The sequence below is a fragment of the Megalobrama amblycephala genome, linkage group LG9 (genome assembly GCF_018812025.1).
Source record: "Megalobrama amblycephala isolate DHTTF-2021 linkage group LG9, ASM1881202v1, whole genome shotgun sequence".
NCBI classification, from domain to species: Eukaryota; Metazoa; Chordata; class Actinopteri; order Cypriniformes; family Xenocyprididae; genus Megalobrama; species Megalobrama amblycephala.
The window spans coordinates 10235439-10253456 of record NC_063052.1 but is presented as its reverse complement, the minus strand read 5'-3'; the positions used below and the strand labels follow the sequence as shown (position 1 = coordinate 10253456).

General features: G+C 35.7%; 1 protein-coding gene across 19 annotated transcripts in view; it reads left to right on the top strand.

Moving 5' to 3' along the window:
* adgrb2 (adhesion G protein-coupled receptor B2) overlaps positions 1-18018 on the top strand; it is a 350264-nt gene that overhangs the window by 268575 nt on the left and 63671 nt on the right. For all 19 annotated transcript variants that reach the window (XR_007186356.1, XR_007186355.1, XR_007186357.1 and 16 more), the window contains one exon: positions 694-823. Coding sequence is in view for 16 of the 19 variants with exons in the window: in XM_048201541.1 (XP_048057498.1) it covers positions 694-823 (130 nt within the window). In the remaining 3 variants the exon portion in view is untranslated. The remainder of the gene's footprint in view (positions 1-693; positions 824-18018) is intronic.

The window sequence follows — 18018 nt, the reverse complement described above, 5'->3', positions numbered from 1 at the left end:
CCTCAATTAGAAGTTCCTCTTAGTCTGACCATCTGGCCTCAGCAGTGAGTTTAATCTGAGGATCAACATGAAGCTTTACAGTTTACATTTAACAAATGTTTTGAAACACCATTCCCCCTCCGTTTCCCCTTATTTCTGCTAATTTCACATCTGCATGTGGGGAAGAATATTAAATTCCCATCATCATTGGCAGCACGTATTCATTTCTTAAAATCTTACTGACTCTATATATAGTACACACACATATGGATTGTTCAAGGACGATGAAAGAAGTGAATGAAAGTAGGACTTAACAATCACATATTTATAATTACAGTTCAAAAACCAGCAGAAATAAAGTTTAAAGGGTAAGCGATGGGAATTGGAGTGCTTCTGATAGACATTTTGAGCACACTCAGTAAGAGAATGATGGAAGGTAGGACAGCGATGAGTCCCTGAAAGTGTGTATAACAAGCATATATTTACAGAAAGACTAGATGAATAGGACAGCCCATTATAAAAGCAAGACTGGTGGACTTGAGGGCCGTTGTGGCTGAAAGCATTTGGAGTGCAGTTGTCATTGACTAGTTCTCATGGTACTGTGCAATTCACTATGGCCTCTCCTGTTCTCTCTCATGGAATGACCCAATTAATTCATTCTCTTTTTTTCCTGTGTGTGTGTTTGTGTGTGTTGTCGCTATACCCTATCAACAGAGAGGCTGGCGAAGAAAACTGGGACGCAGAGAGCTGCCAAACGCTCCCAACGCCGGCAGTCTCCCACACCAAATGTCTGTGCAGCAAGCTGTCCACCTTTGCAGTGTTAGCGCAGAAAGCTAAAGAACCGGTGAGTGCTATCTTAACCTTTCGACACCACACTTCACCCCTCAGTGACTTCTCAGGATGGGGCCTAGCTGTCTGAGACCTTGATGAAATTTGTCTTATGCAGTCAAGTAGCCAGAACATATGCTGCTATACATCCAGAATATTGTTGTTGAACATTGTTTGAAGGGTTTGGTTGGTCTCTAGAAGGTCAGTATTCCATCTGTGCTGCATATGCTAAATGCTGCAGCTAAAGAAAGATCAGAAACAATGTGTTGCTCATGGCTAATGATATTGTTTTAATGATATTGTAAAGATTTCTTAAAAGTAGGAGCATAATATTGTGACCGTCTGCTCTGTTGGCGTGACATTTGAGGTGAACTTGCCTCCATAGTGTGTGGGTATCGTACGAAAGCAGATGGTGGAGCAGGTGTTTAATATATCATGGTATGCATAATGCGTCAGGGTTTGTCTAGCTTGGGATTTCACCCAGGTATAGTTTAAAAGCATTGATGCACAGTAACGTTGTTGTTTTTCTGTGATTATGAATATTAATCTCACTAAAGCAATGGTTATCAAAGAGACATCAGGGGAGGTGATGATAAATTTACCAAGTAAAATCTAAAAAGAAAGATTATCATTCAAAAGTTTGGTACTTTTCAGTGTGTATATATATATATATATATATATATATATATATATATATATATATATATATATATATATATATATGAAATCATTTTGTTTAAAAAAAAGATGTCTATTTTAAATAAATGCTGTTTTTTTGTTTGTTTGTTTGTTTGTTTTTACTTTCTATTCATCAAAGAATCCTAAAAATGTATCACGGTTTCCAAAAAAATTTTAGATAGCACAATTGTTTTCATCATTGATAATAATAATAAGAAGAAGAAATGTTTCTTGAGCATCAAATCAGCATATTAGTATGATTCATGAAGGATCATGTGACACGACTGGAGTAATGATGCTGAAAATGGGATATATTACATTTCTAAATATATTAAAATACCATTGTTTTAATTGTCATAATATTTCACAAAATGCACTTTAAGATTTTACTTTAATTTTGATCATTTAAATTCAGTCTTGGTGACACATATGTAGAAAATTCCCCCAAAATGAAAATATGAGAAACAAAACTTTGTCTTGCCCTTTTTTGTGTCAAGTGTGAAATATTTTCATTTTTGAGCATCTTATACAATGCTGCAAGTGACACAATGGCATTTGTCACTCATAAATCTAATGATTTTCTGTAAAGCTGCTTTGAAAAATATATTGTGAAAAGCACTATTCAGTTAATAATACTATTCAAAATGGCATTATTATTTTAGACCAAAATGGCTGGCAAAATTTCATGGCTTGCCATTTTTTGTGGTCAGTAGATTTTCTCAGTTCACCACCAAAAGGTTAAAAATTGCAATTAAAAACCAATTAGTTCACCCAAAAATGAAAATCAGCCAATAATTTACTCATCCTTAAGCCATCCTAGATGTATATGACTTTCCTCTTTCAGACAAACATTAACCCCCTGGAGCCGTATGGATTACTTTTTGATGGATGGATGTGCTTTTTGGTTCAAAATCTAGGGTAATATTCACTCCCATTATAAAGCTTAGAAGAGACAAGATATTTTTCAATATAACTCTGATTATGTTTGGCTGAAAGAAGAAAGTCATATACACCTAGGATGGCTTGAAGCTGGGTAAATTATGGGATAATTTTCATTTTTGGGTGAACTAACCCTTCAAGCTCTTTAGCTTTTGTTTGTTATGTTCATCTTGTTTATTTGAGTGCAAGCTAATGTTTGAGTCCGTATCGAGTAGATATGTGTCAACTCTGAGCATTGCATCTGTGATGTGGCTTTTAGCTATCCAGGTTAATGATTTGTGCTGCCTTTGTTATATTGACCCTGTGCCCTCTTTTCACTTAATGGATGTGAAAGGCCACTGCAGGTCCACCAGCTCTCTGTTCTAGGACCATGTGTCCTGTGCATCTCTCTCTCTATATATATCTTTCTGTCTGCATATTTATCTCTCTTGATCGTTTTCCCTTTTCCTTCCTCCCCTCCCCTCAGCAGCGTCACCAATGAAAGGATACTGACCCACTTTAGCTTAGCCGAGTGTTTTTTTTTTTTTTTTTTCGTCTGAAAGCACCCCCATTAAAGTGATTGATATGCATGGCAGGCGAAGGGGATGCTGGGAGATGGAGAATAGCCCTGAGGAATGAGCGTTGTGGGGCGGAAAGAGTAGAGCCAGAGGCTAGTTAGAGTCACACAGGAGCTGGACCACACGCTGCTGGCTGCCACAACCACTGACACCAGCTAAAGAGAGCGTGCCAGGCAGACACACACATACAGAGAGAGCGACAGAGAGCAGCGCTGCCCATCAGGCACAGTTCTGCACAGTCAGGGACATTGAGCATTGGGTAAAGGGAGGCAAGGTGGAAGCAATGCCAGTTCTAAAAACTGCAGAGCTAAAAGGAATACTAAAATAAAAAGAGGGAAAAGTACAGGAGAGAACATTTTAAAGTCAGAAATCATGTTTACTTTAATGCACATATAATGGAAGTCATAATGCAGTCCATTTCAACAGAATAAACGTTACCATTAGAAGTGTGTCTGCTCTATTTTATTTTATTATTGTCTGCAACCTTTTTTTCTAATATGAAGAGCCTCTTTATATATATATATATATACTAGGGGTGTCCTCGACTACGGATTTACATAGTCGAATCCGATTCGAATCAGATTGCCTATATTCGACTGATAGTCGAATCATATATGTTGGGGTTGGGGTTGGGGGGGGGGGGTGGTAAACATTCACAGCCACGATGTACAGAACACTCTCAAAGATATAGAAGAAAAAGAATAAAAACATTTTGGATCAATAAACCTTAATATTTATATAAAAATAACTGCAGAAAAGCCACACTGCAGATATACATTTCATATGTCAGCAAATCAAATTACATCAGCTAAACTGTCTGTGCAAGTAAGCTTTAACTCTACAGCGCAACATTGATGCACCAAAAAATTAAATTCATTTAATAAAAAAAAATAAAATATATATATATATATATATATATATATATTTTTTTTTTTTTTTTTTTTTTTTTTCAAACATAAATTTACAGAATTGAATTAGAACAGAAATATCAAACTGTCAAACTGCAAAAATGCCTGAAGTGCAGGGGAACATATATTCAAAACACAAGCCACAAAAAATTTAATTAGATAACCCAGAGTGATCAATAAATAAATTAAAATTAAAGAAATTATTAAAATAACGAAAGTATAACCAGAATTGTCAACTTTGTCTTTTGCAGAGACAATAAACGCTGAACTGGATTGGCAGTTTTTTTAGCTAAACATTAACAGCATCCAAAAATCAAATCTTTCAGTCTTTCACGCGATCTGCCTGTGTCCGTTTGAGTCTTTTCAAATAGCGCGCTATAGTCAGCTCGTTGGCCGGCAGAAGCGCGCCGCAGTGTTTGTCGTTGTTGAGTTCTAGGACGTGAGTTGTTGGCACAACTAGCATCATATTTTTGATCATCTTTTACCATTTCAAAGTGCATACAATTGTACACTTAATCCCAGACATTGTTAAAGATTTAATCCCTGCCGCAAAGATGCTCATCTGCCGGTTACGGATGATGGAAGTGAAGCTTAAATCGGTCACAGGGGTGGTTGGATTTATTCACGCACATTAAAAATATTTATTAAAAGCTTCTTTCTTTTCACATTTTTATTTATGGTATTAACACAATAGGCTGTATATTAACCTATTGGGAAAGAACCGGTATGTCTATGTAAAATCAATCAGATATTGAGCACCCCCATATCTCTTCTCATAACACCTCTGCGACGATTCGACTGTGAGATTGGTAGTCGAATCAGGCTCCTCCTATCGAAGATTCGAATCATCGACTATTCAGGGTCACCCCTAATATATACATACAATTTTTACAATTTTTAAAAAGGAATTAATGCAGCAATGATGTATTTCAAAGATCAAATTTCAACAAATATTAAGCAGCATGTTTTCTTCAGCTGCAAATCAGCATATTAAAATGATTTCTGAAGCATCATGTGACACTGAAGACTGGAGTAATGATGATGAAAGTTCAGTTCTGCCACCACAAGAATAAATTATAATATAAAATATATTAAAATAATAAACACTTCTTTTAAATTGTATAAATATTTCCCAAAATTACTGTTGTATTAATATTTCCCAATATTACTCTTTTTACTGGTTTTTGAATAAATAAATACTGCCTTCGTGAGCCTAAAAGACTTAAAAAATTCTAAAAAAAAAATTTAAAGGCCATGTTCACACAGCAACAGAGTACAGTTGTCAGTCCTGTATTTGAGTCCTTAATACGGTTACGTTCACACACAGTTCAGTTATTTACGAGAGTGACAACCGCATTCGTACATTTTTAGGACTCACAACCGCATTCTCTGTAAACCCGTTCTGTGAACGTAACCGACTGGACAACTAGCTGTCTGTCACATCATACAGGTGTATGTCATCTGAAGGTTTTAGATCCGGAGCTGCTTGTGTCAGTTTTGTGTTCTACGCGCGACTCTAATGCTCCTTGCTCCACCCAGATATAAAAGCTGCTGTCGGTTAATGAAGATTTGACGGATGAATTTGCGGGCTCGTTTGGACTCTTTAGTATCGGTTGTGATATTACTTTGTAATATCACTGCACGTTCATGCAGACAGTATCCGAGACGCAGCTGTAAGTTGTTCTGTGAATGGGACATTTCAAGACTCGCTTCTGTAAGTAAATGTGGCAGTCCATCCCAAAAACTGACAGTGTGAACGTAGATAAAAATTAAAAGAAAGAATCGTACCTCTGAATGATAGTGTATATATAACCCATGATAGCAAAATAGCTTTTCAGTTGTTTTTCATTTAACAGCCGCTTTCCAGATACGAAATGACTTGCAATCCAGTAACTGTAGAGACAGCGTCCCTGCAAAGTGTCTTACTCAAGGGCACAGCAGCTCTGCAGTTACTGGGTCACCTTAGTGGGTGTTGTATCAGCAGTCACAAGCTACCATCATTCAAAGGGATAGTTCACCCCAAATTAAAAAACCCTCAGGTCGTTCCAAACCTGTAGGACTTTATCTGTGAAACATAAAAGAAGATAATTTGAGAAATGTCTCAGTGACTTTATGGAAGTCAATGGTGAACAAAACCAACATTCTCCAAAATATAATGTAGAAAGTCGGTAACATTTTATTTTACAGTGTCACAGTTACACATCTTACATGTACTTCCTATAGTAACAACATAACATGCATAATGACAAGCAGCTAACCCTAACCCTAATTATACAGTAAGCACATGTTGTTAATTCATATTACTCAGTACTTATTTGTATAATTACACTGTAACAAAGGGCACCTTAAAATAAAGTGTATCCAGAAAGTCAACATGAGTGAGACGAGTAAAATGACAGAATTGTTTTTGGCTGAACTTTTAAGCATTGAATGTTGTGGATTGTCCATATTTGATGATCATTTTACATTCTAGTTGAACAGTTATTTTTTTTATATATATATATTTTATGCTGTGTTTCTATTTTATAATACTTACAGTAGTATATTTTTATAAAATGTGTGTCATAAATCTTGCAAGACACTAAGTCACACTAAATACTGTTCTTTAAAATGTGATGTGCCATTTCTCAACATGTTGCTTCCTAAGAGAACAGAAGAGTGACAGGCAGGAACGAAATAATAATTGATGGCTCATATCTGTGTCAGCCAGACCTGAAGCTGTAGGTCAGTGTTTCCTAATCGACATTTATCAATTTTTGTCCCTCATCATAATGTCATTGCCTTTTTGCAGGAATACACGGTGACATTTGGAAGGGCAGAGTAAACCACACTAGCAAACAATCTCCACCCATTAGCCTGGCTCTGCATGGGTCATCTTTAATGTTCTCCAGAAGCTAAAAACTTCCTAAACCAGCAGACAAAATAGCTGTGTTCCAAAATATTGTGTGCTGCCTATCTGAGTGGTCATACTGACGGAAAATGTCAGGTCAGGGAAAATATGATGTTCCCTCTTAGTTACAATGTCGCCTTAAAAGGTTTCTACCTATGTAGACATTTAAACAGCTAACTTTTAGAACAGATCTAATTTGTTTTGGCCTGAATAGGACCCTCTGAAATACAACAGCTGCTCTGACAGATATTCAGCGGTCTAAACACATTCATCTTGTGCTGCTCAGAGTTCTCTGCCCTCCCAAGACTCTGGTATCTTCTCAGTATTACAGATCAAGACTGCTCTTGGGCTTTGTAGTTGAGAACTAGAGGAGAGTCAGCCGTGATGGAAACTGCATTACAATTATAATGTCTTAGGAACGAGTTAAAGGTGCCATCGAACGTTTTTTTACAAGATGTAATATAAGTCTAAGGTGTCCCCTGAATGTGTCTGTGAAGTTGCAGCTCAAAATACCCCATAGATTGTTTTAATTAATTTTTTTAACTGCCTATTTTGAGGCATAATTTGAAATGCGCCTATTCAGGCTGCAGCCCCTTTAATTGCTCGCGCTCTCCGCCCCCTCCCGAGCTCTCGATTCTATCATTGCATAAACAAAGTTCACACAGTTAATATAACCCTCAAAATGGATCTTTACATGCAGCATGTCTAATTGCGTAAGTATGGTATTTATTTGGATGTTTACATTTGATTCTGAATGAGTTTGATAGTGCTTCGTGGCTAACGGGCTAATGCTACACTGTTGGAGAGATTTATAGTTGTGTTTATGCATTATACAGACTGCAAGTGTTTAATAATGAAAATAGCGACGGCTCTTGTCTCCGTGAATACAGTAAGAAACGATGGTAACTTTAACCACATTTAACAGTACATTAGCAACATGCTAACAAAACATTTAGAAAGACAATTTACAAATATCACTAAAAATATCATGTTATCATGGATCATGTCAGTTATTATCGCTCCATCTGCCATTTTTCGCTGTCGTCCTTGCTTGTTTACCTAGTCTGATGATTCAGCTGTGCACAGATCCAGACATTAATACTGGCTGCCCTTGTGTAATGCCTCGATCATGGGGTGGCATATGCAAATATTGGGGGCGTACATATTAATGATCCCGACTGTTACGTAACAGTCGGTGTTATGTTGAGATTCGCCTGTTCTTTGGAGGTCTTTTAAACAAATGAGATTTACATAAGAAGGAGGAAGCAATGGAGTTTGAGACTCACTATATGTCATTTCCATGTACTGAACTCTTGTTATTCAACTATGCCGAGGTAAATTCAATTTTCAATTCGATGGCACCTTTAAAGGGCTTTTTGGCGTTTTGTTGAGAGACTATAGTGTGAGTGACTTCAGTGTTAGAGTTTCTGGAAGAGAGCACAGACATGCAATGTGTGATGTGATGTTCCACTTTAGCATTTGATAGTTTTGCATGGTGTACTGGTACTACAGTAATATCACGGTACCTGAAGGAAGGACCGAGAGTGAAAACCCAACCTAAGTGTCATGCTTCTTGACATGATGCTTGTCAATCACATGAGTGCCACTGTATTGAAGTACTTTATTGAAGACCTAACTTTTTTTCAAATTAATTTTTTTTGCGGTTTCCTTCCTTCAGTTATTTATATATATATACTTTAGTGGGTATCATACCGTGAGACTTAAAAGGTATCCTGGCGATTCTAGCCCATGTTGACAGGTTAACAGCAAAAAAGAGCGAGATACACAGATGGATTAACCTTCACGTTTATTCGAGAGGAGAGGGAGGATGGAAAGTGGCATAAGCTTCTGTCATTACCGGCCATCTTTAGTATAGCTGCTATCACCCACTGATCCTGTTTATCCCCTGCTGTCTTTTCCAAAGAGCAAAACGCTGCTATTTGCCAAGGTTAGAGGTCCGTTTTATTTAAAACAGAGCTTTTATTTACACCGATGCCTCTTTTCTTATTTGCAGAGACTACAAGCTTAAAGGGTTAGTTCACCCAAAAATGACATTTCTTTTATTAATTACTCACTCATGTTCATCTTCAGAACACAAATTAAGATTTTTTTGATGAAATCTGAGAGCTTTCTGACCCCCCATAGACTGCAATGTAATTACCACTTTCAAGGCCCAGAAAGGTAGTAAAGACAACTTTAAAATAATCCATATCACTACTGTTGTCGAACCTTAAAGGGCTAGTTCACTGAAAAATTAAAATTGTGTCATTAAGTACTCACCCTCATGTTGCTCCAAACCCGTAAGACCTTCGTTCATGTTAGGAACACAAATTCAGATATTTTTGATGAAATCCGAGAGCTTTATGACCTCCAATAGACTGCAACGTCATTACCATTTTCAAGTCCCAGAAAGGTAGCAAAGAGATCGTTAAAGTAGTCCATGACCACAGTGGTTCAACCTTAATTTTATGAAGTGACGAAAATACTTTTTGTGCGCAAAAAACAAACAAAAATAACAATTTTATTCAACAATTCCTTCTGTGAATTAATAAAGTTAGAGCGCTGTAAGAGTGAGTGTTGCACCTTTTCCAGTTCATATGCATTTTAATTTTTTGGTTGCACCGCCTCTTCTGTTGGTAGAGCACCTCTCTTTAACATTTGTTACATTCTCTTCTGTGTCAGCCATTATTTTAATGATATCTTTACTACCCTTCTGGGACCTGAAAGTGGTCATCGTGTTGCAAACTATGGGGGGTCCGAAAGTTCTCGGATTTCATCAAAAATATCTTAATTTGTGTTCTGAATTATGAACGAAGGTCTTACGGGTGTGGAACGACATGAGGGTGAACTAACCCTTTAAAGGCTCTTATGGTTGTCATGCCAAACTCATAATATGCATAGCTGTGTGCTGATCAGTTGCCCAGTGGTGGATGATGGGAGTAGTTGGCACCAAGAATATAGCGGCTTCTTTAGGCCATAACAATTTGTCACCTGTCAGTTTTCCCATGCAACTGATTCATCGTCACATAGGACTAAACTATACGCACTCAAGCGCAGAAAAAGACACATGGTGGCACACGTTAAGATCCGGTGTTATTACCCCCTTCAGCACAGACATACGCATAAGCCCGTTTTAAACAAGTAGGCATACCTGGCCTGCATACTAAGATGTTCACGGTCTGGTTGGATGAAGGACGGAGGTCTTTCTCTCTGTATCAGGGAATCTATATAGCGTTGCAGTCTGCCTCAGGCTTGTTGGCCAATCTTACTACCTCTGTATACAGACAAACAAGTGCAGATAAATACGTATATTGTGGAGATAAACATTATGTCTACAGGTTATCCTCTCCACATGGTGTACCATTAAATGTCTCAACAGACAGTGATTTCAAAGACTGTTCAGTGGAGGTGGATACGTGCTTTTCATAGGGTCTTGTATATCTCAGACTATCTATGCTTTGTTCTTTTGCAAGTATTGTGAAACAAGGCATGCAGAGCTATTTGAATTGCAAAAATCTGTGTCTTTTTGCTGTACATTTTTAAAAAAAATGTAAAACAGCTCTAAAGGTCAGCTAATGTCACTCTGAAACAGCGAAGTCTGTTGAAACAGTTTTTACAGTGTTTGCAAGGCAGAGCTGTATTGATGTTCTGCAAAAATGATATTTTTCCATTTCTTTGCAATTTTATGCAATTAACTCAGCTCGAACCATTTAACATATAGACTCTATTCCAACTTTTTTGTTGATAACTTCAGCCTTAGGTGAGCTAACTTTGTTTAAGAAATTTAAAATTAAAATGTGAAAAGTCCCTTTGGATTTTTTTGGTATTTTTGGTATATTTTTACTAGTGGGTGCAAGACACTATATAGTTCATTTATGTATGTGAGGATAGCAAGATAAAGTAAACTGTGACATATTATACCCAAAAATTCTTCATACAGTGGACTACCAGTAAAATTGATAAAAACCCAAAATTATTCAGACACTTTAACCTATGTTTTGCTTAAGTGTTTTCTGACATAATTAAGATTTTTTCGGACACAGATCTTGTCATATTTTATTACCCTTTTTTTAAGTGAATAAACTGAATTAATGAAATGAAATGTATAAGGTGTCTGAATAAATTTTGGTTTGACTGTATATTGTTAGAATGTTCACCATTTAAATTTGAACCCTCATTGTGTTGCATTATGGTCATCAATTATGGTCATCAATGATTTATTAAAAAATGGTCTTCTTTCTCAAATTATTAGCATACTAAATTAATTATTACTAAATAAAGAAAATACAGAAGAAGTTATTTTAGTGTGATTTATATGCTATTATAGTTTTTATTAATATTATAAATTAGCTTTTATTTTATATTTTCAGTTTTTATTTTCATTTTAGTTTAATTTTTAGTAATTTTGTTATGTGTTTTTGTCATTTTTGTTGTTATTATTATTACTCTTTGGGTTCAAATTATTTATATTTTAGTTTTAGTTCAGTTTTCATCTATTATGAACTTTCATCCAATACTGATATTTTTTTCAGCTTTATTTCAATTAACAAAAATATTTTTGTAGTTTTAGCTTTAGCTTTAGTTTACGATAATAAATGACACATAACCTGCATCTGAATATGTCTACTTCCCTTTTATATAATGTATGAAAAGCAGTACAACAAATGAGTACTATGTCCGAATAGACAGTTTTCAACAAATAGTGGGTTAAAATGCCAAATGACAGCTCTGAAGTGTGCATGTCATGCACTACTATCCCATGAATCCACAAGGTGGATGTTGTCATGATTGTAAATGTTGGTCACATTACAATGCCAACTTGACCAATGTATAGTGTGCATGCTTACAGAATGTAATTTTATTAATTGTCCAGAAATTCTTTATTCATTCCAATTCTTGATTTGTTCATTTACACAGTTCTAAACCCCTCTTTTAACCCTGGGTAAAGGAACATTTCGTACTTGTAGCGAGGTTAGCACCGTGTTTTACCCAGGGTTATGAAACCCTGCTTTTGTGGTGCCAAACGTGTACAGTGTGAAACAATCAATAGATGCTTAGCAACAAACAGCCAATCTTGTGCATCATATCCACAGTCTTTGAACAGTCATGGAAACACAGCGCATTGTAGAAAGAGTACTTTCATTCTTTGAGAGGAAAAAAAATGTCAAATGGTGACAGAAAATGCAACAATTGGAGACAATTTCATTCTTACCTTTATAGTCGGAAAAGGCTATTCAGGATAAACTTGACAGTACAGTCAGCTATATATAATTGAGGATGTGCAATGCTAGTGCCTTTATGTAAACATATTGTGTGTGCCATTCATCCAATCAGTGACACTAGCTATGTTTCCATCCACCTATTTTTATGCACATTTTGGAATATCCCATAAAAAATGTTGGCTGGAAACACCAAGATGCACTTAAATTCTAAATCAAATGAGTCAGATAAACTTTTGATCCCAAAACAAAACATGCGCATAAACTACGATGAAAACACATTTACGGTATAAATTCTTCGATGCGCATCAAAAAAGACTTGACTTTGCGATGGGACAGCATAGCGGTCCAACCTCATTGCACAGAATATGAAAAGTTGTTTTAGTTGTTCTGAAATGTCTGAGCAAAGTCTCTCGTCAAAGTGGTTCAGTATAATTGCCTTCCAGAACTGTCTTACACTACTGTGTTCCCAAAAGCACCAGGCATCCACCTCCGAAAGCAAGATAACTTTATTGCTCTTCGTCTGCATTCTCTAAGGCGCAAGTAATTTATTATATACATCATATACTTCTCCTACTGCAGCATCTTCCATTTTTCTTAGTGATATTTAGCACCGGTTTCTCAGGAAGTGACGATTTTGTTCTCTTCGACTCACTGGATGGAAACGGTGCTTAATTCGCAAATGTTTTATGGCATATATTCCAATTTTCCACATCAGTTAAATTCACAACTTTAGATGGAAACATAGCTACTGACACCACAAATATGCAAAGAAGAACGTTAACCCCGGGTTTAGGAATGGACAGTGTCAAACGTCAGCATATAAATACCCAGGATTAGTTCTTAACCCTGGTGAAACGGTTAAAAACAACCCAAGTTGGGTTGAAAATGGAAAAAACCCAGCAATTGTGTTGCCCAACCTGCTGGCCAGTTTTATTAACCCAACTATTGTTTAAAAATTATTATATGGCTGGCTTAAAATGAACCCAAAATAGGTTGGAAATTAAAAATCAGACACATAATTACTAGAGGCAACAATAATAATCAAAAGGTAAATATTTATATATAAGCAATTTAATAAATGTTTATTGTTTAATTAGTATTCATTAAACTTAATATATATTCGTTTATAAAACATATTAATTTCCAACATACTTTGGGTTCATTTTAAACAAGCAATACAGTCATGTTTAAACAATAGTTGAGTTAAATAAAACTACCCAGCAGGTTGAGCAAACATTTAACCCAACCGCTGGGTTAAAACAACCCATTCGCTGGGTTAAAATGAAAATACCCAATTGCTGTGTTTGTCCATTTTCAGTCCAACTTGGGTTGTTTTTAAGCCAGCATTTTTTAGAGTGTTGTTAGCACTGCTGCATGTGTGTTTGTAATAGACTACAGATTTGACATTTTTCTCTATTCTGGTCAATGTAATTAATGAAAAAATAAGTAATTAATGATATTTTTCCTCTTTTGGAAAGTCATAGAAATGATATTGTGTATTTTCATTTGCCACTGGGCCAACTGGGAATGCAAAAGTAATATTTGGGTCCCACTTTATATTAAGTGGCCTTAACTACTATGTACTTACATCAAAAAATAAGTACAATGTACTTATTGGGTTCATATTGAATTGCAAAACACTTTTTCTGCTATTGAAGTGGGATATGGGTAAGGTTAGGGAAAGCTTTGGTGGTATGGGTAGGTTTAAGGGTAGCGCTAAGGTGTAAGGGATGGGACAACAGTGTAATTATAAAAGTAACTACAGAAATTAATTACATATGTAATTACATGCAGATGTTTCTCAAATATAAGTACAATGTAAAAACATGTATGTACACAATAAGTGCATTGTATTAAATTATTCATTTATATGTAAGTACATAGTAGTTAAGGCCACTTAATATAAAGTGGGGCCAATATTTGTTGTAGTTTCCGTTCACCACTATAGAAGTTTACCCAACTACTTCTGAACTTCTGACAATCCTGGAAATGTGAAAATGGTCCATGGAGTTCTAAAAGCTTTAGCAACACCCAAGCAAGCTCTTGGGTCATCCTGTTTTGGGAAGCTCCTGGTAGGTTTGGAGCATGATGATTGATCAGCACCCTGTTTTGGGCTTTAGGATCGCATCATGTGCCGTCGCCCTGAAAAACAGTCCCACCACTCTACGTTTCTCTCCCAACCACTTCAAAGATAACAAGTGTCCAGGGAACTTGAAGGATAGCGTCAGCATATGCTAAAATGACACTCGGTCTCTCCTGACGTGGGTATATACTGGGTGAATCAGGTGGAGCGGTGCGACACGCATCCAAACAGCAGATCGAGGCTTGGTCTCGAAGGTCTCGGGGCTTAGATGAGGGAACGATACGCCTCGGAGATTTTCAGCCGTTTGATTAATGCCAAGTCTGACTAAGTTCATGTTAGGTTTTTCTTGTTTTCCCTCATCCTCGCTCCCTCTTCTGCTAAGTGCGTCTCTTATTGTCATAATGAGTTATTGCGGAGCGAGAAGGAACGGGGAGAGGAGAGATCAGGGATAAATGGTGGCTGTGCAGCGCGTGAGGCTGGAGAAGTAGGTTAAAGTGCCTGGGCTGAAAATAGACATGACTCCTATTTGCTGAGGAGCTTCACTCTGCCCTAGGGTGTGCTGGGATAGACGGCCTATAATTCCCAATGTAATATGCGTGCTGACTGTGGCCCTCAGAGCCAATGGGAGCTGTGGTACATGCTTTTTTTTAGGACAAGTCTTATGGTATGGCCGCTTAGGGCTGTAGGCCCGTGAACGAGAACAGGTTCTACCGCGCCAGGTTCTCTGTGGACATGGCATGTGATCATATAACCCCTCAATGGACGACATTTGTGATTAAATCTCACCCCATATCACTACAGTAATTGAAAATGAGTGTTTGAGAGTCAAGTAGGCCCAGTTTTGAGATAAAAAGATGTGCATGTGGCTTAGATGGAAGAAAGAGGCAGATTTATTTGTGTGTGAACATTACAGAGAAGCATTAGTTTCATGCTTGGTGCCTTTAGTAAATGATCTGTTTTGAACTATTAATATATTTCTATGTGACATGTTGTGACTTGATAAAACTAGATCACTCACAGTATAATGAACAAAGCGGCCTACACTGCGAGCGCCTGATGTGCTTTCACTTGACAGATACCACGTTTCTATTTTCGATATGCTGCCAAATTACTTCAGCCACTATTTTCCTAAAATAAAATGATTTTGTTTATAAATATCATTTTTATTTTTAATTTTGTGTGATGTATTTAAATAATGTTTTGCACTGTTACATAAAAGCCAGCTTGTGATGTCTCTGCTCCCTGCAGGCTAATATAACTTTGTGATATAACCTATGATATACACCATCATTCAAAAGTTTTGGGCCAGTAATATTTTTTAATGTCTTTGAAAAAGTATTTTACTATATTTGATCCAAAACATAGTAAAAACAGTAACACTGTGAAATGTTATTACAACTTAAAATGACTGTTTTTTGTTTTAATATATTTTTAATATGTCATTTATTCCTGTGAATTGTGGATTTTGGAGGCAGTTAACTATGCATCCCATTAATCATTGGGAATGACTTAATCAAATCAAAAACAATGGTACTATGTAAAACTATTGATTTATAATAAATGATTTTGAGTATTAAAAACATTTATTTTTACCTTCTTTTTTTTTTGCAAAATATTTGAATATATATATATATATATATATATATATATATATATATATATATATATATATATATATATATATATATATATATATATTTTAAGAGTGTAGGGAGTTTGTTTTTTTTACTGGAATTTGGTTATTAAAAGTAATTTAACAAAAAAATAAGTTACAATTTTTAATATGTCATTTATTCCTATGATGGCAAAGCTGAACTTTCAGCATCATTACTTCAGTCTTCAGTGTCACATGATCCTTTACAAAGCATTCTGATATGCTGATTTGGTGCTTGTTATGCTTCCTTTACATGCTATCAAGTAGGGAAATTTTCTACTTCCCACTTGTGATTATGAGCTTGTTTCATTAAAGTGCTTTGTTGTCAGAAAGAATAGGGAACATGGAGGACACCAGGTTTATTCTTGCCTATTTCTTGGGGAAATCTTATTAAAGCCAAACTGTATTTAAGATATTTAATTTTGAATAAAATGTAGTGTCCCAATAATTGACAGCCATATAAACATTCAGTAGTGATATGCACTACTTTGATGACAAGACAAGGCGATGTGGCTGTTGTGGAAAAAAATAATAAAGAATAGCAATTACAGAAACAATCGTTCTCCGCTCTGCTATGTTTAAAGTTTATGGCACACCCAACTAGGAAACTCGGGTATTGAAATTATCTGAGCTTCCCAGTAGAAAATATGACTTGAGAGGACATTCATGTCCAATGTCTGACTAGAAAACTTGTATTTACGATAATTCCGATTGCACTTGAAGGCAGCATTATTCTTATTATCATCGATATTTTTGTGGAAACGGTGACATTTTTTTTTAATGAATTTTTCATGAAGAGAAAGGTCAAAAGAACTGCATATATTTGAAATAGAAATACTTTATGGATAACATTATGGATGTCTTTTCTGTCACTTGCAAGACAGTTGTAGAGACTCATGCTGTTGAGGTGCAACATGGCATCAGTTGAAGGCTTAGAAGCTGTCCTTAGTAATTCAGTATAGAGAATAATACTTACAGATGTTTCTTTTTTCGTTATTTCTTCAGTTTGTTTAAAACAGTTGCTGTCCTTCTTTAGCTCTCTTTTTTATATGAGGTTCTTCCGCTTCATTCATTAGTTTTGGTTGTTTTTATTCTGTTGTCACCTCATGCTGTCTAGCGCCCACACATCTGTCGGAGGTGTGGTGATGAATTGGAAATTAGGCCTCTGCTAAAGCATCCAAAGCAAGGATACTTTTTCTCTCACTTTCCGTTTCAATGACTCTTATAGAGCGCAACAGTGACCACATACTTTTTCAGCGGCCTTGGTTTTTGAGTCTTTTTCTTTGAATCTTTTTTTTTTTTTTTTTTGTAAATAAAGAGTTCAGAGCCATGAACCAAACCAACCAGCTCTGAGATGAATCACAGTGTTACAAAGTTTGATCTGACGCACAAAATTCAAAATATGAAAATTGACTTTGGAGGCAGTTAACTATGCATCCCATGAATCATTGGGAATGACTTAATCAAATTAAAAACAATGGTACCATGTAAAACTATATAATAAATGATTTTGAGTATAAAATTTTAAAGAATGTTTGTATTTTTACCATTTTTGCAAAGTATTTGCAAAGTATATATAACTATATAAATAGTTTTTAACTGGAAATTTTGTTTTTAAAAGTGATTTGACCAAAAAAAAAAAAAAAAATGAAATCTGAAATCTGTAGCTTCCACTATTACCATTCAAAAGTTTGGGGTCAGTAAGGATTGATTGATTGATTGATTGATTGATTGATTGATTGATTGATTGATTGATTGATTGATTGATTGATTGATTGATTGATTGATTGATTGACTGAATGACTGACTGACTGACTGACTGACTGACTGACTGGTTGGTTGATTGATTGATTGATTGATTGATTGATTGATTGATTGATTGATTGATTGATTGATTGATTGATTGATTGATTGACTGAATGACTGACTGACTGACTGACTGACTGACTGACTGGTTGATTGATTGATTGATTGATTGATTGATTGATTGATTGATTGATTGATTGATTGATTGATTGATTGATTGATTGATTGATTGATTGATTGATTGTGATGTAATGATGCTGAAAATTCAGCTTTGCCATCACAGGAATAAATTACAATTTAAAATATATTCCATTAGAAAGTGTCATTGTAAATTATAATAAAATTATAATAATATTTCACAATATTACCATTTTGCAGTAATATTATAAATACAGCCTTTGTGAGGATAATACACTTATTTCAAAACTCATTTTTTAAATAATCTTACAGACCCGAAATCTTTTAATGGTAATT